The sequence below is a fragment of the Equus quagga genome, chromosome 13 (assembly GCF_021613505.1).
Source record: "Equus quagga isolate Etosha38 chromosome 13, UCLA_HA_Equagga_1.0, whole genome shotgun sequence".
Classification (NCBI taxonomy): Eukaryota; Metazoa; Chordata; class Mammalia; order Perissodactyla; family Equidae; genus Equus; species Equus quagga.
In genome coordinates, this window is record NC_060279.1 from 7,346,694 (window position 1) to 7,372,570 (window position 25,877).

At 38.3% G+C, this 25,877-nt stretch overlaps 1 protein-coding gene across 2 annotated transcripts; it reads left to right on the plus strand.

Moving 5' to 3' along the window:
- The first annotated feature begins 965 nt into the window (after positions 1 to 965).
- LOC124251481 (dimethylaniline monooxygenase [N-oxide-forming] 3) lies at positions 966 to 25,461 on the plus strand. Of its 2 annotated transcripts, none has more exons than XM_046684332.1 (9): positions 966 to 1,075; positions 3,038 to 3,175; positions 10,541 to 10,729; positions 13,636 to 13,798; positions 14,032 to 14,174; positions 17,120 to 17,319; positions 20,463 to 20,818; positions 23,076 to 23,148; positions 23,928 to 25,461. In XM_046684332.1, exons 2-9 carry the CDS (start codon positions 3,044 to 3,046, stop codon positions 24,268 to 24,270), a joined length of 1,599 nt encoding a protein of 532 aa, XP_046540288.1. In that variant the 5' UTR covers positions 966 to 1,075; positions 3,038 to 3,043; the 3' UTR covers positions 24,271 to 25,461. The 2 variants fall into 2 exon arrangements, with proteins under 2 accessions (XP_046540288.1, XP_046540287.1); XM_046684331.1 differs by lacking the exon at positions 966 to 1,075 and adding an exon at positions 1,137 to 1,451.
- The last annotated feature ends 416 nt before the right edge of the window (positions 25,462 to 25,877 follow it).

Consider the following 25,877-nt stretch of genomic DNA (forward strand, 5'->3'; position numbering starts at 1 on the left):
TCAAATATTAGGAAAAAAGTCAAAAGAAGAATAATATTTCATAACACACGAAAAATATGAAATTCAAAGTTCAGCATCTATAAGTAAGTTTTATTTGGAACTTAACTATGCCCTTCAATTTACATATTGCCTATGGCTGTTTTAACACTGCAGTGGCAGAGTTGAATAGTTGGAACAGAGACTGTATGGTCTGCAAAGCCTAAAATATCCTTTATCTGGCCCTTGCATAAAACCTTGTCAATCCCAGCTCTAGGGCCTATGGGAGCAAGGGAGGCGCCATATCCCTCTGGGTATATACAAAATGACCATGTCTTTACGAGCTTGTATAGATGCCTCCTCTATGCAGTTATGGGAACTGTACAAGTCCAGGAATAGAAAAAAGAGAACGAGCTAGTAGAATCTCCTCCAACCCTTGCAACAACTGAGTAGGACAGGTAGTAATAGTAGAGTATCCCCATTTTATTAATGAAGAAATCAAGACATGGAGAGGTTAAAGGACCTGCCCAAGGCCACACGACTATAAGTGACAGAACTAAGATTTGAAATGTCTCTGGCTCTTCATCTCACCGCACTTACTTAGAGATAAACATTACCGTCTCCAAAAGACATAAAAAAGCAAAATTCCTCAAGAATTAAATATATGCCAGCTTATGCTAAGTATCACCTACTTAATGAAGAGACTCACTGGGTAAAATAATTGAGGTGTCATAATTTTAAGTGATGCAGGAATATGGCTGAAAGGGAAACAATTTTTAGAAATTTCACTTTATTTCATGACTGGGAGTTAGGTGCAGTTTATTTAGTCTTACTGCCAACATAATTTTACCCAGTACTAGGGGATCAATTTCTGGAATTTGATCTTTTCTGTGGCTACACACTGTTCCCTGAATCAAAGAAATACAAACTTGAGAAATCCAGACTTTTGGCCACAAAGGGCAAAGGAAAGGATAGGAGGAAAAGGAGCAGAGAAATCCATCTTCGCTGCTGGGATATGTCAGCTAAGCAGCTGGTTTTCTACAGTATTGGCGGGCTACTGTGAGATACCCACCAAAGAATTAGGAGTGAGAAAAATAAGGTGAGCTTTGAAATAGCACATAATTAAAGGCAGCAGAAATCTGCAGAGTCGGCAGAGAGAAATGGCCTGACTCCCAGGCCAAGCGTCCGGGAGCATAAGGAGTAGATCCTGTTTTCTGTCACTAAAGGGAACTCAGAGACTGGGCAGCCCGAAGGGCTGGCACAGAGCCCCGTCCATCACAGTGAGTTGACGGTTGCCGTCACTTGTTAGAGGACCAACAAATGAATATCTCTTTAAGAGCGGCCCCTCCTATTTTCCAACAATCGTCTCCCCAGTGTTGGTTCACGGAAAGTCTTTTATTCTTTCAAACTGCCCAAACAACTTGGACGGGACCTAAACGTACAGAAGAAGGGAAGATAAGGACAAGGTAGAAAAGGTAAAAAGGATCATATTGTAATGGACTGAGAGGGAGGGGGTGGGGGGGGGTGGGCAAATGGAGAAGGAACATGCTGTGGTTTATACCAAATATGGCCAGAATGAGGATGACATGTATTCAGGTAGATTTTTTTGTTGTTTTTTTTAGAATTAAGGATCATGATTCTTGTCATTCAAGTCTATTTCTCTGCATATCTATGTGATTTTGTCCAAAAAGAAAAAAAATAAAAGTATAGAAAAAATAGAAGTAGGGCCTAAAGATAGTGCCAGGAACAGGAAAAGATTAGGAAATGTAATTTTCTTTGAAGAGAATGGAGGTTGAGGAGGGCCATTAATGGGAAGAAATTGTTTTGGATGAAGAGACTTCTCTTTTTAATTAAGAAGGTGAAGAACATTGTTAGGAGAGGAAAGAGGGTGCCCACCTGGCGTACTGAAATACAGACGTAGCCAGACTTTGTTCCTCATCACGTCTTAAAGTAGAAAGAAGAAATAAATAAAAATATATGTGTGGGCGTGTGTGTGTGTGTACATACGTACACACATGTACATATATGTTTGTTTCTTCATTCATACATATAGTTGTGCATATGTGGATATTTAAGTATTTATGCATACACATATATATACGGTGGTCCTCCCTAATGCACAGGGGATATGGTCCAAGATGCCCAGTGGATGCCTGAACTGTGGATAGTACTGAACCCTACATAGACTATGGTTTTTCCTATACAAACATAACTATGATAAAGTTTAATTTATAAATTAGGCACAGTAAGAGATTAACAACTAATAACAAAATAGAAAAATTATAACAATATACTGTAAAGAAAGTTATGTGGCTGTGGTCTCGCTCGCTCTCTCTCTCTCAAAATATCTTATTGTGTTTACTCACCCTTCTTCTTCCAGTGGTGCCATGAGATGATACAATGCCCACATGATGAGATGAAGCGATATCAGTGAATGACGTAGGCAGTGACACATAGTGTCCCTGGCGAGACGTTGGAAGATTTCACCACACTACTCAGGAGGGGGCACAATTTAAAACTTACGAATTATTTATTTCTGGAATTTTCCCTTTAATATTTTTGGACTGTGGTTCACTGCAGATAGCTGAAACCACAAAAGCGAAAGTGCAGATAAGGGGGAGACACTGTGTACACATGCATATATATATTTGTTTCTTTATTCATTTATACATGTGTGTTTGTGGTCATAGGTGTGTAGATATGTGTTTTAGTTGTGAATTTTCTTTTCTTTACCCTGTTCACTCTCTCTGATGACGAGTAAATTACAAAAGACCAAAGGCAAAAATGATAAATACATATGCCGGACCATCAGTCTCTTAATTTTGGAGAGTTGGCTAAAAGCAAAGTGATTCTTTTTTTTGGGAGAAAACATTCTCTTTAGAGAATGTTAGAGAGAATTGCAAAATGTAGTTAGATGACTAAAAGGAGTTCTAATCTAGTTTTTTTAAAATATTGCTTTCTTGGTACAAAAATAAAGTTTCTTATTATTCCAAAGAGTGATACAAAAAAATAGGTTTTCAGAAATCCTGTTGCTGGAAATGTTCTCTGGGCTTTTACACAGGTGACCATGGGGAAGAGAGTGGCCATCGTTGGAGCTGGTGTCAGTGGCTTGGCTTCCATCAGGTGCTGTCTGGAAGCGGGGCTGGAGCCCACCTGCTTTGAGAGGAGCAACGACGTCGGTGGCCTATGGAAATTCTCGGTGAGCTGGACGTCACTGCAATAGACCAGAAAGTGAGGTGGAAAGTGGGTGAGAACACATTGCTTGAGCACAGGCTTCCAAACCAGGTGCCGTGGCAGTTATAATCCCTCCTAGGTTTGGAATCTACAAAGCACAACATCAGAAGCAGGTTGGAAAGTAAGTTCGTTACTTACTTCAGAAGTAAATGAGATTGCATGCTAGCCTTGAAGGTCTCTGCATACAGAATTCACCCCTGATAAATCATTGATGTGTAAGTCACTTGGGGATAAAATCTATGGTGAAATATTGGTTAGGTTCATGTAAAACAGAGTTACACATTTAAAAAACAATGACTCTTCCCATTCTTTTGCTGAGGTTACTAGAGGTCCTCTTAGTGATTCAGACCACAGACTTTAAGGTTTCTGGTGCTAATTTTGGTCTTGCAAAAAACGCATAATTAATGAGACAGCTACACAAGGAACCAAGAATAGGACACACTGATCTGAAGTTGCTCAATGCCCTTTTGTCTCTGTGCATTTGTAATGAGGACTCTATCAGCAGACATGCTTATATGCACTTATTAAATCACTTCCAGTGTTGCCTTACAACCACATCAGTGAGTGTGGGAGCTTCCTAGTGCCCCCCACTCCATCACATCTCCAACCGTAGAAACAGTGTTTGGCCAAGTCTTCCCCATCTGTTTTCTTCTTCTTCTGATAAACTATTAATATATATGCAAATTTAAGTAGCTAGATAATCCTTTTTAAACCACTATTTCCTCCTCAAATGCAAAATTAGTATTATATTTTATGCCTCAATAAAAAGGTTGTATATAAGGATACAGTGTCTTTGACAGCTCTTTAAATATTATAAAGAGATGAGCATTATTCTCATTAATATAAATATTTTCTAGACTGTAAAGAACTCTTGAAACCTCCCAGCATCTTGAATAATTCAATCTTTACAATAATCCTATAAGCTACGTATGATGTTTTCCCTTTTACAAATGAATCTGAAGCTTAAAAAGAAAATTAAAAAGTGGTAAATGGTGAAGACAAGATGCCAGTTCAAGGTGGCCTGTGTTTCCAGCCTGAATACTTAACCCCTTTGTTTAACTGCTGCGTGTCATTTCAACAAGCGGCCTATTGAGCTGGCCAGCTCTTCTACACGGTCGTCTTAACCAAATCATCATATTCCAACTGGCTATGCAAAACATGACTGAAGATACACACTGCTCATATGGCCTTGGAGAGCAGCTGCCCTCTTGCTGCTGAGGGAAGAGTTAAAATTTGAAACTGGCATCACAGAGTGATAGACCACTCAGCTGCTAAACGTGCTACCCTTGGAGAAAAAGGAAGAGCCCAGGGGTAGAATCTCAAACCCAGAGGCTCGAGCCGTGAGCTACAGAGGGTTATTCTCAGGCCTTGACACCTAACAAAGTTTACCCTACTGGATTTCAAAATTGCTTGAGACTGGTGGCTCCTTTCCTCTTTTCCACTTTTTCCCTTTTGGAATGGGACTATCTATAACTAGTAACATATGCCTGTCCAATCATGGTATTTTAGAAGAAGATGAGTTGTTTTCTAGTTTCACAGGTCCATAGATGGAGAGGAATTTTGTCCCAGGATGGATCATGCCCAGAGTCTCATCCATATCTGATTTAGATAATTTTAGATGATGAGACTTGGGACTTTTGAGCTGATGATACATAGATAAGATTCGGGACTTGATTTGATGCTGCAGTGGATTGAGACTTTTGGATGTTAGGATGAGGTGAATGTATTTTTTTCAGGTGGGATGCATGCGAATCTTTAAGGGCCAGACAGTGGACTGTAGTAGGATGAACAATTGAACAATGCCTCCCCACCAAAGTCATCAGGCCGAATTCCTGAACCCTGTAAGTGTTACCTAAAAAGGAAAAAAGGATATTTGCAGATACGATGAAGTTAAGAACCTTGAGATGGTGAAATTATCCTGAATTATCTGAGTGATCTTAAAATGCCATAATATATATCCTCATAAGGGAGAGGCGGGGGAGATTTGACACACAGAGACAGAAGAGAAAAGGCGATGTGATCGGCTCAGCAAAAAGAGAGAGATTGGAAGATGTTGCCTTGAAGATGGAGGAAGGGGCCATTAGCCTAGGAAGACAGGTGGCCTCTAGAAGCTGAAAACGTCAGGGAATGCTGGCATCCACCAGAAGCTGTGAGAGGCAAGGAATGGATGCTAGAACCTCTGGAATGAACGCAGCCCCATTAACACCCTGATGTCAGTCCAGCGATGCTGATGTGATTGTAATATTCTAATATTATACTTAAAATGGATATTCTGGGGGCCCTGAAAATTTTGAGTTATATGAGCCCCAATTAGAAATTTCTGGTGCTCAGTGCTTTCCATTATGAACTAGCAACTATACATAGAGATCTGCAATTTGATATTCCTTCAGAGAGAAAACCATTTCAGGTGGAAACTTAATTTTTTTAAGGAAAAAATATTTTTTTCTTTGGAGCACGCTTTGAGGTTTTATTGGCTCTTTAAAATTGAAAATATTAGCTTAAAGGGGCTGGCGCCGTGGCCGAGTGGTTAAGTTTGCGTGCTCTGCTGCAGGCGACCCAGTGTTTCATTGATTCGAATCCTGGGCGTGGACATGGCACTGCTCATCAAACCACACTGGGGCAGCGTCCCACATGCCACAACTAGAAGGACCCACAATGAAGAATATACAACTATGTACCGGGGGGCTTTGGGGAGAAAAAGGAAAAAAATAAAATCTTAAAAAGAAAGAAAATATTATCTTAAGGTTAGATTAATGTTTATCTGGTTTTTCTTTTCCTAAGGATCCTGGTTACTTTTGACCAGATGTTTCCTTAGCAACCATGGCATCTTGCACTTTGGTCTGTCACTAGTTGATACTCAGTAAATCCTGTACTTTAACCAGAGGAAATATGCCTTATTTTCAAGCGCCCACGGAACATTTCTAAAACTGATTTTTTAACCAAAAATCCTCAATAATTTTGAAAATATATATAGATAAATAAGATGAAATTCTCTGTTAAAAATACAATGAAATAGAACGTTGTAGCAAAATGAAGAAGGGCAACACTGCCACCAGGAAATTTTAAACTTTTCTCTTAAAGATCTATTAACTGATGTTCTAGAAGTTTGAGCCAATCAATAAGACAAGCAATTAATAATAAAAATAAAGAGAAAAATGGAAAGGAGGAAAAATTATCATTTGTTTACTATATAGCTTTATACCAAGAAAATTCAAGGAAAATTGTTACGAAAAATAATACATTAGAGTGGATGATCACAAAATTACTAGATAAAAATCCATAGTTTTTATATATTTTAGAGTTACCCAACCAGCTCTTTTTATACTACAGCTGATCTATTTTATTTGAGCTACACAGTTTTTAAAATTTTGATCCAATATTTTAAAATCAGGATGTTTCACATAAAATCTAGGGATCTTTCTTCTTTTGAAAAATCAGAAGGTCAGGCAACACTGGATCTCCCCTTACTCATAGTAATAATCAGCCCCTTTTAGACTGAATTTGAATTCTCTGTTTTGCCATATTCAGGTTTGGCCCATTTCACTCATTTCTTTTATAACTTTTTCTGTACCTATAGAGTTTGTGTGACCAATGCTATATGGAAATAACAATCCTTTAGGATATATGGAACAAAAGACATACCTATGTGCAAAATTTTCCATCTCCTCCTTCCTCAGGCAGTTTTATGATCCTTTTAGTTTAAATAAACCTTCATGTTTATATCATTATAATCATGTAAATATTGTTCATTGCTGAGTCACTTACTGGATTCTAATGACACTGTCTTTCTTGGACAGTTTTTTGTTTTCACTGGAGTTAACAATTGCCTTGTATTCTTGTTTGTTTAATTTTACAAATACTATCTCTAATTTATCCCCCAAGTTCTCCCACGGAATTATGATTCTCTCCTCAATATGTTTAAGCTCAGCAGGTGTTCCATCAGCTTAATTCTTCTGAACTCTCTCTTAAAGGTATTCTTCTGGATTGTCTTCCTTCTCTCATCTGGGCCTGCCACATCACTGGTACCCTGGGGAACCCTGTTTTCTGGAACTCTTATCTTCCTCCCATTTAGTTTATTCTCTAATTTTAACAGAGTACATCAGAGTATGTCCTCCAGTAGTTTGCTGAGAAATTATACCGGTGAGGTAAAAGATTGTAGACCTTGAATGTCTTGTAATACCATTATTCGATCCAGATTCCCACTTAATTAGATCTAGGTTTAACTTTCAGCTTTCTCTGGTCTGTTCCATCAGTTGTCATTCATCGACCTATGTTCTATCTTCCAAAATGTTATTTCTTGTTTGCTTCTACTTTCTGCTCCCTTGTTTATTCCTTGTGGGTTCATACCCCTGACACCTTTACAGTCACTTTAGAGGAGTTCTGGGTGAAAGAAGAGTTAAATGCATCTACACAATCTGTCATATTTAATCAGAAATCTGGATTACTTTTGTAATCAGAAAAGAATAAAGCTACTTCCATAAATAAGCAGGGTGTGGATCTTTGTTGACCACTCTCCCCCAAAAAATTGTAATTGAAAATGCAATTATGGTCTCTATAAGTCATTCTCTTATGAACTTCCTATATAATCAATTTAAAGGAATCAGTCTATAAACATGGGATTTAAGATACCCTATAACACTGAGTAGGAACAGTAAGATGTCCATGATATGTTATTAAGTTAAATAAAGCAAGTCATAAATGATGTGTTTAATTGCTGTTACAACTCACTTCTCAGTAAATATGGCCTTTTGGGGACCTAAGAAAAGCTGAAGACCAATGAGTTCAGCATTGCTAGAGAGATTTATTATCCTGGGGCACCCAAAACCTGAAAAAGCACCTCGAGCCTGTCTCAAAGTTTCATATCATTTCTATTACGTGAAACTCCTCCCTTGGTGTAACAGTACATAATTTTTCCCAACTTTGGCCAGCTCCAGGACCTCACTTTTGGCCTCGTATTAATTTTCTATTGCCGCATAACAAATTACTATAACCTTACCAGCTCAAAACAGCACCCATTTATTATCTCTCAGCTACTTAGGTCAGAAGTCCAGATGAGCTCAGCTGGGTTCTTTGCTTAGGGTCTCACAAGGCCAAAACCAAGTTGTTGGCTGGGCTGGGCTCTTATCTGGAGGCGCTGGGAAAGAATCTGCTTCCAAGTTCATACAGGTTGGTGCTGAATTCAGTTCTCTGCTGTTGTAAGACTAAGGTCTTTGTTTCCTTGCTGGCCGCAAGATGGGAATTCCTCTCAGCTCCTAAAGGCTGCCAGTATTCCTTGGCATATGGATCCCTCCATGTCCAAAGCTAGGAACAACAAGCTGAAGTCGCCTCATGCTTTGAAACTCTGACTTCTTTTGCTACTAGCCAAAGAAAACTCTGCTTTTAAAGAGATCTTGTGATTAAATGAAGCCCACATAGCAACATAGTCATGGGAGTGATATGATATTTACAGGTTTCATCCAAACTCAAAGGGGAGAGAACCATACAAGGATGAGGGGCACTGAGTCATTCTTAAAATTCTGTCTACCATCTGCCTTATGTCACAAGTTGAGGGAACAATCATGAGATTGTTGAGTGAAGCATGTCAGCCAACCCTAAAACCCTCACTCTGTCCTGGGAGATCCTCTCTCATCTTCTCCTTGTGGGTTCTTGCTAGTTTTCAATGCTTTATCCACTTTCCATTTCCTTTAAACCAATGTTTTCCACCCTAGAGATAACCACTAGTGTGCTATGAAATAAATTAATGAATGAATCTGCAGTTTTAAATGGAATGTATAGAAAATATCAGAGGGCAACTTGAGTAGTTGAATATGATTTGTTTCATAAAACTTTTGTTTCCATTGTGTGTGTGTGTGTGTGTATTGGGTTGCAATATAAAATACATTATTCACCATAGATTGTGGTCAAAAACATTTGAAAAACACTAGTCTAAACACAGCCAAAGTTCCTTCCGCCCTAGGTACATAAGAAAATATTGTGAGCTAATCTGCCAGAACTACCTCATGAAGGGTTAAAGGAGATTTTTTTTATTATGAATTTACTATTTAGCCATTTTAAAGTGTACAGTTCTGTGGCATTAAGTTCATTCATGTTGTTGTACAATCATACCACCATCCTTCTAAGAACTTTCTTAATCTTCCCAAACTAGCACTCTGTTCCAATTAAAAATAACTCCTGGGCCAGTCTGGTAACATAGTGGTTAAGTTCTTGTGCTCCACTTTGGTGGCCCAGGGTAAGCAGGTTGGGATCCTTGGGATCCCAGGCGCGGACCTAGCACCACACGTCAAGGCACACTGTGGCGGCATCCCACATAAAATAGAGGAAGATTGGCTCAGGTGTTAGCTCAGCAACAATATTCCTCAAGCAAAAAGAGGAAGATTGGCAACAGATGTCAGCTCAGGGCCAATCTTCCTCACCACAAAAAAAAAACCAAAACTGGTAAAGATAACTCCTGATTCTTCCCTCTCCCCAGCTCCAGGCAACCACCATTCTTTCTGTCTCTATGAATTTGATTACTCTGAGTATCTCATATAAGTGGAATCATACAGTATTTGTCTTTTTGTGAGTGGCTCATTTCACTCAGTGTAATGGAACTCCTCAAAGTTAATTCCCACAGCAGCATATGTCAGACTTTCCTTCACAAGGGCACACCCGTATGGTGACTAATGGCAACTAGACTCTTGGTGGTGAACACGATGTAGTCTACACAGAAGTTGAAATATAACGATGTACACCTGAAATTTATATAATGTTATAAATCAATGTTACCTCAATAAAAAATTCATTAAAAAAAATTTTTATAACAAATTTTGTGCATCGTGCATTCAGCACATTGCTATTTCAATGAAATGATGTGATACCCATTCTGAAATGTATACAGTGAATTGATTAAAAACATATAAAAAAAGAATTTTCTTTCTTTTTAAAGCCGAATAATATTCCGTTGTACGTATATGCCACATTTTGTTTATCCATGCTCGTGAGTTGATACACTGAAATCTTGCAGGGTTGAATTTTGGAAAATATCTATCACTGTATCTAATTGCTCAAAGGAATAAAATAATTCTAATTACATATTCCTAAAAGGACATAATGAAATTCGGAATTTGTTTCCCTTAGAAAAGATGTTAAGGAAAATATATTTTTCCATATTCTACATTCTTTTGATTAGCATCAAATTGTTTAAGTGAAGTTAATTAATGCCTCATCTTACTGAATTCACTTGTGAGCAAAGGCTGAGTCAAAATGAGTGATAACTATTTGGAAGTGGCTTTGACTGTGACAAGTAGACTCATTTACAAACTCTCTTCCATTTGAAACCACACATTCGCAGGACCGCGTGGAGGAAGGCAGGGCCAGCATCTACCGGTCAGTCTTCACCAACTCTTCCAAAGAGATGATGTGCTTCCCCGACTTCCCGTATCCCGATGACTTCCCCAACTTCATGCACCACAGCAAGCTCCAGGAATACATTACTGCATTTGCCAAAGAAAAAAACCTCCTGAAATACACACGATTTAACGTAAGATGGTATCAAAAAGTTAGTTTGGGACATAACTGTGAAGAATTCTATATTTATTTGTTCCTTTCAGTATCTCTTTCTTATTTGTCAACATTTTCAACAGTGTGGCTCTCTGACCCTAGATTTAAAGAATATACATTCTTCTCAAGAATACATGGGAAATTTACAGCATTTGACCACATATAATTCTTAGACCAAAATGCCATTTACTTAGAAATCAACATAAAGAAGTAAATGTAAAATAGGCATGAATTTATACATTAAGTTTTTTTCTCAACAACTTATGGGTCAAAAAAGAAATTGCAATGGAAATTTTAAAATACTTAGAACTGAATGATAATTTAAATTCTACATATCAATACTTGTAGGAAGCATAGAGATCAAAACTTTCATGAAAATTATAAACTTAAATTAGAAATTAAGAATGATTTAAAAATTTATAAGATTAGGAAAAGAAAAGCAGAATAAACCCAAAGACTGTAGAATGAAGAAGATAATAAAAAATTAATAAAGTGGAAAATAAAGAATATTAAGAAGATTAAAAGTTCATTTTTTGAAAAGTCTAAAAAATAAACAATAGAAAAATAGCTGACAGTTTGAGGAAAAAAGAGCAAAGTTACAAATAAATAATATTAGAAAGGAAAAAATGGACAAAATTGACATAGATGAAATAAATGAATACTATATGAATACTATTAAAAGTGTTCACCAAATAATTTTTAAATTGGCTAAACTTTTAAATCTCTTTTTAAATATAATTATCAAAACTCACTCGAAAAGAAGTAGAAAGCCTGCACAGACCTTTAATGACTTATAGTTCTTTTGACTCAGAAACTGAAAATTTTCCTATACAGAAAATAAACAGTTCCATATGTATTTCAAAATTTTTAATGAACAAATTATTTCAATATTTTATAAACTCTTCCAGGGACTAAAACATGAAGTATGATTCCCAAACTATTCTTTGACTTTATAACCTTGACATCAAAAGTAGACAAGGATAATAGGAAATAGGAAAATTACAGACCAATCTTCCTCAGGAAAATTGATGCAAAAATGAATCCAACAAAGTATTTAAAAAAAGATTGATTGAGTTGAGTTTGGACTAAAGACACAGAATATTTTAATATTATGAAATATAAATGTGTGATTCACTACAAAAACCTGTTACAGAAAGAAAACCATATATTCACCAAGTTCAGAAAAGGTATTCAATAAAATTTAACACCCATTGGTGCCTGAAAGAAAGAAGAGGAAAGAAAAGGAAACTCTGTCCAAACTAAGATTAGAAGAGAATTTTCTTGACCCATCAAAATATATACAAACATTATCTTAAATCTGCACTGTTCAATATGGTAACCACTAGCCACAAAGTTGAGATGTGCTTGTAAGCATAAAATACACACTATATTTCAAAGTCTTATTATGAAAAAGAATATAACATACCTAATTCAACAATTTTTATTTTGATTACTTGTCGAGACAGTGATTTATCAGATAAATTAGGTTAAATTATACATTTTTTCAATTTTTAATGTGACAACTAAAAAATTTTAAATTACTTATGTTGCTCATATTATATTGCTATGGACGGCGCTGAATCAAAAAGTACAAAGTTAGAATCATTTCCTTTAAAATCCAGAACAAGATACTGATTCTTATTATTATGCCTCTTTTCAATAGTCTTACATTTAAGAAACAGTCCAGTAAGTAAAGAATAATAAATAAAAGGAATGACAACAAGAAAGAAAGAAAATATCATTAATCGTAGGTGATAAGATTTTCTGCGTGAAAATCCAAATGAATCTAGAGGCAAATTACTAGAATTAATAACATTTAATGCAAAAAAGTTAGCCAAGGTGATGATATATAAGATCAACATATAAAAATCAATTGCTTTTCTATATGTCAGCAACAACAAACAGAAATTATGAGCCAAAAAAGGAGCCATTTACAGTAGCATAAATAAATAATCTCAGAGTTATTCTAAATAAATGATGCGCAAGATCGTATGGGTTCATAAGTGCTTATTTTATTATCACGCTTCCTAAGTAGGAAAACATTATACATATAGGTGTATGTGTATTCTTCAATACATATGAAATACTACGCCATAAAGTTTTTAAGAACAGTTAATACCAGATAAAGATCCTCTTCCTAATATAACCTGAAGAACTGAAAGGTTTTTTTAGAAGAGAGAGCACACCAACAGGCAGCCATTTAGCCGTGAATAAATATTTGCGGGTAATCTAGTCCAGTGATTCTTCCAGCATGAACATCACCTGGGAGCTTATTAGAAATTCACATTTTCATGCCTACCCCAGACCTACTAACCAAAACATCTGAGGATAATGGCCCAGGAGTCTGTACTTTAACAAGTTTTACAGGTAATTCTTATGCACATTAAAATTTGAGAAAAACTGAAGCTCTGAATATAGATCATATTTTCATTGTAAGCCAACAATAATGTTAAAAAATAAAATGGCTAAGGAGATACGTTCGGAAGTAGTTGTTGTTACAAAAATCATTAGCCACCAGGTTACTTTATACACGTGGTACATGCCCCTTGTAGACTATGATTGAATTCACTGTCACATCTCCAAGACGAGTCACTCTGTACTGCAGAAAATTGGTCATGCACAAGAAATCTTGTGGGTGTAAAAAAATACAAAATATTCTTTTTTTGGTATATTGGTATAAAATATACATAAGAAATATATATACCATTTAATGTTTTGTTCTATTCTGAGGAAATTTTGAATTTATAATATGTTCCTTAATAATGAATTAAGTATTTTTCCTAAGCCACTATCTATTAAGGATTTTTTTCATACTATTTGATGAAGTTGGTGCCAAATCTACCTGTTAGCACAGAAAAGAAGGCCATCTTTCTGTCTTTCTCTTAGACATTTGTAACCAGTGTAGAGAAACATCCTGATTTCTCAATCACCGGCCAATGGAATGTCACCACTGAAAAGGATGGTAAAAAAGAATCGTCTATCTTTGATGCTGTAATGGTTTGTTCTGGACATCACGTGTACCCCAACCTACCCAAAGAGTCCTTTCCAGGTAAGGCTGAAATTTAGGCTGCCAACTACACATCTGGCATAGATGAATATCTTGATAATGTCTTTTTTATATATAAAAGTACAGATTAAATTAAAATATGCTTCTATTATATCTAATATACCTGGAGGATTAAAATTTCATTTTGTTGTGACTGCATTCACCCACAAGTTCTCTCACAGCAGTTTTTTAAATGGAAATCAAAATGATTCATATGTTTCCCACTTTTCACTCAGGACTAGAACTTTTTAAAGGCAAATGCATCCATAGCCGGGACTATAAGGAACCAGGAGCATTCAAGGGGAAGAGAGTCCTGGTGATCGGCCTGGGGAATTCGGGCTGTGATATCGCCACGGAACTCAGCCACATAGCTAAACAGGTACCACTTCCCAGGTGTTTGGGGACTATCTTTAAAGGGACAGGAACAGTAACCATTTGAAAGGTATGATGTGAAAAGGGGTGAGGGGCAGGGACTTGATGCAAAAACTTAGTGGCATTTCATATAGCCCAACTTCCCTCAGTGACAGGCGAGGTTTTAAATAGCTTGATACAGCAAAGACAGAACATCAGCAAGGAGTGACGTTGTTGTTCGACAATCTTCTTCAAGACATTTGGTGTCCAGCATGTCTGATCAATTCTTCCAAAGCTAGTGTGGATTCAGGCTTAAGGTTATATCTCTGAGACTCTTAGGTAAATCCCTCAATCCCTCTGAGTGTCGGTTTTCAAGAAAACAGACAAAAATAGAAAGTATTTTCTGAGCTTGTTAAGGAGTTAAAGCATTTGAACATGATTTCAGCAATATGGAGTTCTATATGCATTCATTCATGTGTACGGTCATCCATGGCTATTTGTTGAGAGCTTCCTATGCGCCAGAAAGTGGCTTGGGTGTTGGAGAGAGAGTGGTGAACAAAACAGACATGATACCTGTCCTGGAACTCAGAGTCCAGTGAAGAAATAGATATTAAATTAGTACAGGCAAGGAGGTATAATTTATAATTATGAAAAGCATTAGTAAGGAAAAGAACAGCATGCTATAAGAGTGGATCATAGGGATGACCTACGTCAGACTGGGAAGTGGAAAGGCCGTTTTGAGCTGATGACATTTAAGCTGAGAGCTAAAATTTGAGAAAGAGGCACAGTGTCAGAATAGGAGTACAGGAAGAAGTTCTTGAAGCAGGAAGAAGCCTAGAGCTTCAAGAAACTGAGAGAAGGCCCCTTGGCTGCAACTCAGTGGGTTTGGAAAAGAATGGTGTGAGATGTTGAAGAGAAGATGGAGAAGAGGTGATAAAGGACCCTTTGGGGCATGTTAGGGAGTTTAAACAAATGCCACCTTCCTGCTTTGGAAGATTCTTTAGAGATTAACTGCCCAGAAGCCCCAGATGGGAATCCTATCTCCAGATGTCATGCCTACTGATGTCATACTGGTTATCCCCAACATAGGTCCATTTTATAATATAGCAGTATAATCAATGAAGCAAGGAGATCAATGGCAGCACAAAAGGAATAAAAATATATTTCTATTTATCCGGTCAAAGCACTATGCTAGAAACCATAGAGGCACAAAGAAGTCAACTACGTGGCCCCTCAAGGAAAATGTTTGGGAAAATAATACATTGATAGCATAGATTAAACATAACCTCAAAAGTTAAGTGGAAAGCATGACAACAGTACAAGAGCTGCCACTGGAATAAAGGATAAACAAGTGACTCAAGAACTAAATGCTATGATCACAGAACTGGAGGCTCCTCAAAGCGGGTAGACCTGAACCAGTCCTTGAAGGACATGTATAAGTCACATGGTTGAAGAGGTGGCAGAGGGTGTTTTTGGGAGGGAAAATGACATGAGCAAAGGTATGGAGACAGGAGTGAGCCCTGCCTATTTGACTATGTGGATTTGTCTTGCTGGAAGGGAGGTTCTTAATAATAACAATTTGTATAACGCATTATGGTACTCAAGTGCCTGCTTATGAATGTGCTCCCTTGACTGCAGGAAGAAAGTAGTCTGGGTTTTACTATGCCCAATTCAAAGAAAAGGCAACTGAGAACTAGAAGAAATGTCAATTGCCTTCTTAAAATTCATAGAGGAAATTAATACTTGAGCCACTAAAGTGTTAGAGGACTGAAGGCCAGATCTGATTCCAAAGAACAGAGTAGCTATAGGAATTGAAGGAGAAAAGAAAAATTGGAATCAGGTTATGTCATATGCTTTAAGGAATTCAACGACAGGCTACAGAATTTGGATTTCTCCATAAATAGTGGTAAATCATTTCAGCTTCTTGAGCTAAGGAAAAATATGATGAAACTATAGTTTTAAGAGATTCATTCATTCATTGTATATAGGATAAATTAGAGGGAAGAAAGACCAACTTCAGAGACTCTCAACAAATTGATCCTTTGTCTCTGTTTAGCTACCATTATGAGAAATGCCTTGAAGTGACATTATAGGTAATAACTGTAAAAAAAAAAAAAATACCTGAAAAACTTCACTGTTGGGGATTAACACAACAGAAGGAGGAGGAAAGGAGCTCATACTCCATGCCAGGCAATGTTAGCCGTATAGCATGGGTTATCACATTGAACTAATCCTCACACAAATTCAATGTGGCGGGAACCTATGAGCTCCATTTTATGAATGAAGAAAGTGAAGATTAGAGAGTTTAAAGGAATTTGCCCTAAATCACATCACCAGTAAGTAGCCGAGCCAAGATTTGAGCCCATTTTCTGAATCCAAATTCTGTTGGGACAGTGGTAGGCATTTTAGGTCAAAATGCCTATTTGGGGATCATAGTTGCTTGTTTGTAGACAATGATCATCAGATAAGCACTATGGAAAATATGACTAGACTTCAGTTATTGGTCATCTACTCCAGAGAAGGTTTTATTAAAATACAAAAATTTGCCTGGAACAGTATGACGGGATGGTTGACCCTGAGATGTAGATCAGCGTGCAGGAGGCTTATTTGAGAGTGCTCTCTGGTTCAGTACTTCTGCAGGAAGGGAAGGAAGCCTCCCTTAGCCTTACTCTGAAGCTGGGGTAGTCCTTCCACATTGTCCCAAATTGGGGTGAGGTGCTGTGGGCCTATAAATCATTGCATCAACCAATCACTGGATGCAGGGAGTCCAGAGAAGGTATAAGACCTTGCGTGAGGCTCCTCTCTTCACCCAAAGCAACTCCCAGAGAGGGCCAACAGCCGAGGGCTGCCTCTGATAGCGCTCCCTGCAGTTGGCGTAATATACTCATTCCTAAAGTGGGATCTGGGGAGCAGACCACAATATCCACTGCAAACAATCACTACTTCACTGGCTGAATTGGTGTTTTTTTCAAGGTCATCATCAGCTCCAGAAGTGGCTCCTGGGTGATGACCCGGGACTGGGATGATGGCTATCCATGGGACATGATGCTTGTCACTCGATTTGAAACCTTCCTCAAGAACAATCTACCGACAGCCTTCTCTGACTGGTGGTACATGAAGCAAATGAATTCAAGATTCAAGCACGAGAACTATGGCTTGATGCCTTTAAATGGGTAAAGTAGAGTTAAACATGATATGCCTGCTAACTTTTATTTCAATGTCAGCAATCCTAATGTGTTGCAAGCGTCAAACAAATCAAAATAGTATTAGTAGAATAATCACATCTCACATTTCAGAGGATAAAGAACTGCAAAAATTAGGAGTGGTTTCCTGTTTCACAATCCTCCTTACCAGATTTGCACAGCTGGAAAGTTGTATAACACCTCTAGTCCCTAGAGTAATGACAATAATCATTAACATGTTTTAGGCACTTAATACATGTCAGAGCCTTGTTGAGCCTTAACAAAACTCTGACACGCACTATCTCGTTTTGTCCTCACAATAACTATCAGGAAAAATCTATTATTATGCTCATTTTAGAGATGAGAAACTTCGCCGAAGACCCACAGCCAGGAAGCAGAAGCAGCGTTCAAAACAAAGCCAGATCTGCTGAGTTCAGAGCCCCTCACTCATAGCCACCTTGCTCTACTGCCTCTCACTTGACGGCAGAGTTAAGTTAAGCCCAGGGACTCTCCTTGTGCTCCACTCTCACCACTCGCCCCTTAACATGGCCATAATGTCTGCATCTTAAGTGTCCTCCTCACTTTCTCCTAAAATATCCCCTAAACCAGGCACAGGATAAGAAATTACTTTGATGGAGGTGAAAAACCCAAGTGTTAAACCATTTACATCAAAGTGAATTCATTGATTCAACAAATATTTATTAAACATTTATTATGTGCCAGATCCTGTGTTAAGCCCTGTGGAGACAGAAATGAACAAAATAGGCAAAATCTTTGAACTTATGGAGCTTGCATTCTAGTAGTGGGAAAGAGGCAATGAAGAAATAGCAGAAGATCATACGGTGAGGTGTACTGTAGAGAAAAAACAAAGCAGGCAAAGGAATGGAGAGTGCCATCAGGACAATTCTAAATGGTGTCCTCAGAGGAGGTCTCACCGAGAAGGACATTTTGAAGCAAGTTCCTGAAGGAGAAGAAGTGAGCCATGAGGATATCTGGGGAAGAGTATTCCAGACAGAGGGCTAGGGCATTGCCTCTTCAGGGGCATCACTGGCATGTTCAACAGATTGCAATGGGCTTCTCTTCCTGGAGAAAAGATGGCTAGAGAGAGTAGCAGAAGATGAAACCAGAGACATCAAAATAGTCAGGTGGCATTGGGCCTTGTAGGCCATTGTAAGGACTCTGGCTTTTACTCCTAATACAATGGCAAGCCATTACAGACACCTTAGCAAATTAGGGACAAAAATCTAAGTTAGTTTGAGGAGATCACTCTGGTTGCTGTGGTCATCATTCAGTGTGTGGGGCGCGGGGGGGCTAGGTCAAGGGAGGAAGTAAAAAGACTAGTTAACAGACTTACGTCAAAACCCAGATGAGAGCAGATGGTAACTTAGACTAGGGCTGTTAGCAACGAGAGCTCAGAAGAGGTCAGATTTTGGATATAGTTTGAAGGTAAAAACAAACAGGATTTTGAGTTAGATTGGATAAAGGATATGAGAGCAAGAAAAAGGTCAAGGATGTCTTCCAGAGTTTTGATCTGAGCCAGGATGCAAGGATGGAGTTGACATTTACTAAAATGTGGAAGACCACAGGAGGAGTTTAGTTTTAGGCAAATCAAAGTTGAAATTCCTATTAGACATTTGAATAGAGGAATGCTGAGTAGCAGTGGGAGACACAATGCAGAAGAGAGATTCAAACCATAAGTTAAAAATGTGGATTCAACAAAATATAGACAGTACTTAAAGAAACTAGATGAAATCTCTTGAGGAATGAATGGAGATGGAGAAGACAAAAGTTCTGAGGGCCGAGTTCTTGGGCATATCATTGTTAAGAAGTAAGGAAGAGGAGAAGAATTCAACAGGAGACACTGAGAGACAATAGGAAGAAAAGGTAGGAAAGGAATCCAGAGAGACTGATGACTAGAAGCAAAATGAAGACAGTGTTTCAAGAAGGAGGAAACCATCAACTGTGTCAAAGGCTGCTAATAAGTTGAGTAAAACGAGGAGAGTGGACTATTGGATCTGGCCCACTTGATCCATCAAGTGGGTAGCTTGAAGATCCTGGTGGCCTTGACAAGTGCAGCTTCAGCTTGGTGGTGGGAGTGAAAGCCTGATGGCAGTGTGTTTAAGATAAATGGCAGGTAATTCTCACAGTTGAGTCCAGCTTTTTTCCAACCAGAATTCCAACCAATCTCATTGTCCAGCTCAGTCTCATCCCCAGTGGAATCTACCTGGGCTCTCTCTCACAGCTCCCACAGTCCTACAAGAACAAAGCCTTTTCTTCAACATTATCCATGTTCATCTCTAAATTCAGATTTATCTGCACTCACTAGAGATATTACTGAATAAAAAGTAGTCAACAGCTCTCTCTTTCAAGACTTCCACTGAGCAAGGCTTCAAACTGGCCCTCTCCTTCACCTGGTCTTATTTAACTTCCGGGACCTTCCCTCCCTCACCTGACTTGTGCCTTAGTCTGCATGGGGCTGACACTTTGTCTGTATGGGAGAGCTGGCTGCAGCTTTCCCACCTTGGCTTCCTTCCTCTATTTGATCTTCTTTACATCACAATGGCCACTTTGGAGTATACTGTGTTAGGAATAATGGCTAACATTTTCTAGCACTGTCTATGTGCTACAGACTATGCCAAATTCTTTATATTATTTAGGTCTCCCAGTGACCTGACGCAGATAGAATTGTTACTGCCACTCCCAGTGAGAAAGATGAGACACAGAGAAACTAAAAAACCTTCATCTGATCAAAGTTCACAGTTAATAGGTTGCAAAGAAAAATTCAAATACCTGGGTACTCTGACTCTAGGACTTTTCCTGATATAGAGTTTAACAGGGGATAGGGCCTGGCAGGTTTATTCTTGGATTTGGAGAAAGATCTGTAGAAGAGAAAAGGATCACAGGAAATAGAGAAGACATCAGCAAAGGGCGACTTCTGTTACTTCACAATGTTGCCTTACATCAGTTTTGTTCTTCAACCATACTGGTGACACTCAATGGCATAGAAAAAAATCTTGAGTAGTTTTCTCCTTCCTTGTTAATTAATTATGAATAATCATTAATTAATTATTATGAATCAATAAAACAAAGAGGAAATATTAAAGTTCTTGTGGTTGTCTCTATTTTCCATGCAGAACATTGAGGAAGGAGCCTGTGTTTAATGATGAGCTCTTAGCTTGCATTCTCTGCGGAAGAGTGTCCATTAAGCCTAATGTGAAGGAGTTTACAGAGACTTCGGCCATTTTTGAGGATGGGGCAGTGTTTGAGGCCATTGATTGTGTCATTTTTGCAACAGGCTATGGTTATGCCTATCCCTTCCTTGATGACTCAATCATCAAAAGCAGAGACAATGAGGTCACCTTGTTTAAAGGCATCTTCCCTCCTCAACTGGAGAAGCCCACCTTGGCAGTGATTGGCCTTGTCCAGTCCCTTGGGTCTGCCATTCCCACAGCTGACATGCAGGCCCGCTGGGCAGCACAAATAATAAAAGGTAAGTAGATAAAGACACTCATTGATGGGGAAGATGGATGCCAATGAGAATGCCTTTGGGTCTTTGTAAAAACGATAATCCTAATAGCAAGGGACAAATCCTAGGTCCCATGCAGTTTGGAGACCCTATAATTCTGTATTTTGGGTACTATATTTTATAAGCACTTTAAAATATATGCATTGCATTATCATATGCAACAGTACAAGATATTAATAGAGGAGTTTTTTGTGATTTGTAACTCCTTAGAGCTGTAAATTACTTAAGATCTTTCATTAAACTTAAGAACACCAGAGCTCCTGGTCTTAGGTGCATGACAACTTTATAAAATTATGCTTTCAAAAATCAATAGAATGGCATTATTTGAAAGGTTGACAAGAGAAGATATTTCCAAGCCAATATCCAGTCAAATTCAAATATCCAGTTATGGAAAAAATTATGATTTTTGGAAAGGCAGTGGCTTTTCTCCTTTATTTTCTTCCCTATCATGTGTCAGATAAAGACAAGCAGTGGATCATTAGAGGCAGGAAGTACTAGGTATGGTAGACGGTCAGTCTCTAAGGTATAGGAATACTGAATTCCTGTATTTCAAAAAGAAAAAGGAAACAACAAACTTGATTGGGGTCAGGCAAGGAAGGCAGGCAACATCCTCCAATAGCAGATACTGGGATCGGAGTCACACTAAGGTATGACTTATGATTTGAATGAAGCTGTGAGCAGATTCATATCCTAAGACCAAACAAGGCCACGGTTAAAGAACAAATAGAGGTGTCAAAGTTTAGTTAGACCTAGAGATGAAAAACTCCTGTATGAGAGATCTTAACAGCCCTGCTTCCTTTGAAGCCACATGTAAGGCTTCTAGTCCTACCTGACTTGCTGGGGTTTAAAGGCTCTTTCTATACAGGAGGTTGGGACCTGCCACTACTTATCTCGGGCCACCTCTCCCCCCTAGGCTGCCATCCATGTCTTTATAGTCCTGCACTTCAGTGACCCCCTGAATCTCCTTCACTTTCCCTGCAGGCAGAGATATGTTGCAGGATGATGTTGCTCCAGTTTAGGCAGCAGCCAGGAAGGTGATTGCATGAAATTCTATTCAGAAAGAAGTAAGCTTAGGGTTCAGGCTCAGAGAGACTGGCATTAAAGGCTGGGACATTTATTCCCTGTGAGGACAAGAGTTGTAACTTGGGCTCTGAAGAAAGAAAAGGCAGAGACCCAGTCAATGCAGAATTGATGTACAAAGCAAAGACTCAGTCTTAGGGGAGATGGGAGATAAGTCAAACAATCCAATTGGGGGAACCAGAATGACAGGACAGAGGGGCCAGTTACAAGTCACCGAGTGGAAGTAGCTGGTGGGCTATTGAGCACAGCCTCTTTCTTCTTGATCTCTCCTCCTGCCCAAGGACAGGATGGGTTGCAAGGTTTGGAACAAAGCCATACCTACAAAGGCTGTTCAAGTAACCCTGCCTATAAGGATTGCAAGAACAGAGACCTAGGCAAGTCACTGTAGATCTTGAGGAATCAGATCTGGGCTGGGAGTTCTAATCTTGTTCAAGGGGATCCCAAAATTGCCAAAGAAACCACCCTAAATTTGAAGGGTCTCTGGGCACAGAAGCATGTTTTAGTCTGGGTCTCAGAGAACTCCGTAAACCTATGCCAGAATGAGCCTGAAATCCTGGGACAGCCCCAACTCGGATCTGGTCTGCTGGGGTGACGTCCTTGGTGAGTTGTGAACAGTCCATACGCTCAGTCTCATCCAGGAACTGTTGGCTCTTTAGAGAGAAACTTGGGGCTTTGTTAAATTGTATATCTTATCTGCTGGAAATTCTCTTTTCTGGAAAAGCAGGATAATTTCCTATAAAGTTTTTCTTCTTAAATCCTAAAAAAGAGATGCCAATTTACCTTTGTTTGGCTATAATTTATTAGATAACATTCTTATAAGTACAGCTGAGAGATTAGAAAATAATCCTTGAAACTGAGTTTAAACATCTGGTAACTAGCCTAAGAGTAAAGATACAAAGCTATTCTGGTAGTGGTTTTTAATTATTGTGACAAGTACTAGTTCTGAGAAGACTGGGAATGACTTATTTGTTTGTCTCAAAATGACCACATGTTCACTTGCTCAAGATTTTATTTTGCTAGACAGTGACAAAAATATTGGAAATACTAATATGATTCATACCTCATAATTAAAGAGAAAAAATTGCAAGGTAGTCCTATGCCAGACTTGTTTAACTATTACCTGTCTTTCCTTCTTTTTGAGGAACTTGCACTTTGCCTTCTGTGAGAGACATGATGAATGATATTGATGAGAAAATGGGGAAAAAGCTCAAATGGTAAGAACGTCTATTGTCCAGGGGTCCAGAATTTCCATAGAAAAGTCTGAATTTGTGAATACTTGGAACTGTTTTTTGTCTTAAATAGTCCTGAGTGAGGTCATTAGGGTGACAGTTAGGAGCTAAATTCCTCCATTCAACAAGTATTTATTGAGGATTTACTTGGATCCTGACACCGTACCAAGCTGTGTTTTCTGCAAGACAGTGAACTGCAACAGTGGACTGAGAAGCTACATGATACAGTCAGTTTTAGCTCTCCATGGCTCCTCAATACATCACAGGAAGGAGATCCAGAAAGGATCAGAAATTGCAGGAGTTAGGAGAACATGGATGTGGATTTCTGTTTTCTGGCCCATAAATCCTCTGAGAGGTAGAGGATGCCTTCAAACAGATGGCTCTAACGCAAACGACTCAGCAAAATGAGGATGAGTAGAGACAACTAGGCTCCAGTCCTAGCTCCGTTACCAATTAGTTCAATGGCCATGAACTATAACTTCATTTAAGCAAGAGACAATTTCTCCATTTGTCTATGGGGATAAAAATGCCTTTCTCAGCTATCTTGCAGTGTTGGGGAATGTCCAAATGAGATCAATGTGAAAGTTCTTTGAAAAAAACTACAAAGTACGGGACAAATGAACAACATTCCCATTACCAATACAAGGGATGGATGTTGGTTCTCACTGATAAAAAGCTTTGAAGAGTTTTCCCCGCTCTTGTTTCTACAAGGTATCTACACAGAGCTTGGATATCCTCAGTGCTATTTCCTCTCTCATTTCTAGGTTTGGCAAAAGCGAAACCATACAGACGGATTACATTGTTTATTTGGATGAAATTGCCTCCTTCATTGGGGTAAAGCCCAGCATCCCATGGCTGTTTCTCACGGATCCCAAGCTGGCTGTGGAAGTGTTCTTTGGCCCTTGTAGTCCATATCAGTATAGGCTGGTGGGCCCAGGGAAGTGGCCAGGAGCCAGAAATGCCATCCTGACCCAATGGGACCGGGTACTGAAACCCACGAACACGAGAGTTGTTGGGAGTCCTCAGAAACCTTGCTTATTCTCCCATTGGCTCAAGCTCCTTGCTATTCCTATTCTATTCGTTGCTATTTTCCTTGTGTTGATCTAATCATGGTGCCCTCTAGGACTCTGAAAGTCACCAACAATACCTGAACTTTGCTATTTAAAAATTAAGAATTTCACACCTTCCACTTTCCTATTCAGCAAGAGTCAGTAAAACAGTACTATTTCTAGGCTTTTAAATAAGCCCCTTTAAGAATCATATCATCATCTGAAGAGGGCATTTATCATTTCTTTTAGGTTTCACTACCAGTCCGTAATCAGGAAGATTTTCTCTCTCTCTCACCTAAATCATCTCCTGAAACATTTTGACATGATTTCTTTTCTCCTTTAAACAATGTTTGAAATATGTACTCTAAATCTAAACAAAGAGCAAATTAAGCAGAGTAGTTATGATATTCTCAGGCTACCTCTGCAAACCATTTGCAGGACGGAGGGGAGAGTTTGGAGATTACATTCTTTCTGTTGTATGCTGCATCCTCCAGGCGATGACTCCTGTTCCCCACCAAGAAACACAGCATGGAGTCCTGCTCTATAAGGAAAGTTAAGGAGAAGTAACTCATTTTATTTATATTCTCAATAAGGAAACAAACTTTCCAGAATGTAGCAGCAAAATAACAACAACAAATAGAACTCCAAATATACCTTTTGTCTGAATGGAAAGTCTTTTAAAAAATTACATAGTTAGTCAAAACTATGAGCTAAGTTTAACACTACCCTTATAGAATGAACTCCTGGGGTATCAGAATAAAACTAAATTTTATTTTTTAAAGTATTACTACATTTTATAATTAAAATTTTGATATTTAAAATTTTTAAAGTTTGACCTTATGGAGCAGATAATGTAATCTGTCAGCAGTGTCAGTCACCAGGGGACCTCCACAGCATGTTAGAGTCCGTATTTCCTGCCACGCCTTCGCTTCTAAGTGGGCCAGTGGGACAAGAAGATCTGGATATGGGAGGGCAGCAGGAGACCCGATTTCCTTCAATACTTTCTTCTTTTCTTTTTTTTATTCTCTTTATATTTTATCCTTGGAGCTAAGATTTATCATGAATGTTGTTATACACAGTTTTAAATCTTTCCCTTTTCCTAATTGTTGAAGGTAGCAAAGTAATATTCTGCTTTTAAAGTCTTCTCACAATATGTGAAATATTCCCAAGTGAAAGAGAACTTTTCTTGAAACCTTGTGGCCTAACTGGAATCACGTAACTGAAAATTAAATAAAGCTCATAAAGTTTACTTTGTTTGATGTTATAAATGCTAGTGCACAAAATAAGTTGGAGATTAAAATTGCCATAGTCCAATTTCTATTATTCTTCCTTCTATGATTGTTTTCATAAACATTGTCTCATAAAGGATATTATATTCTTCCTAAGCTAATGTAGCCAACACACTCTCTTAATAGTCTAATTAGTGTCAATCTATTTCCATACTAACTGAACTATTACCAATGTCTTAACTACTTTTGTACACGACAGTAATGATTTTCAATCATTCATTTTTGCATAGTTTACTCTGAGAAAACTAAATATGTATATATTTATACCTCAACTGACTTATAAAATTTGAACATATGAAGCACAAAAGATTTTTTTCACTCCCAATTTTATCTAGAAATTTTTACCAGTATTTAAAAGTGCACAGTCAGATATTAA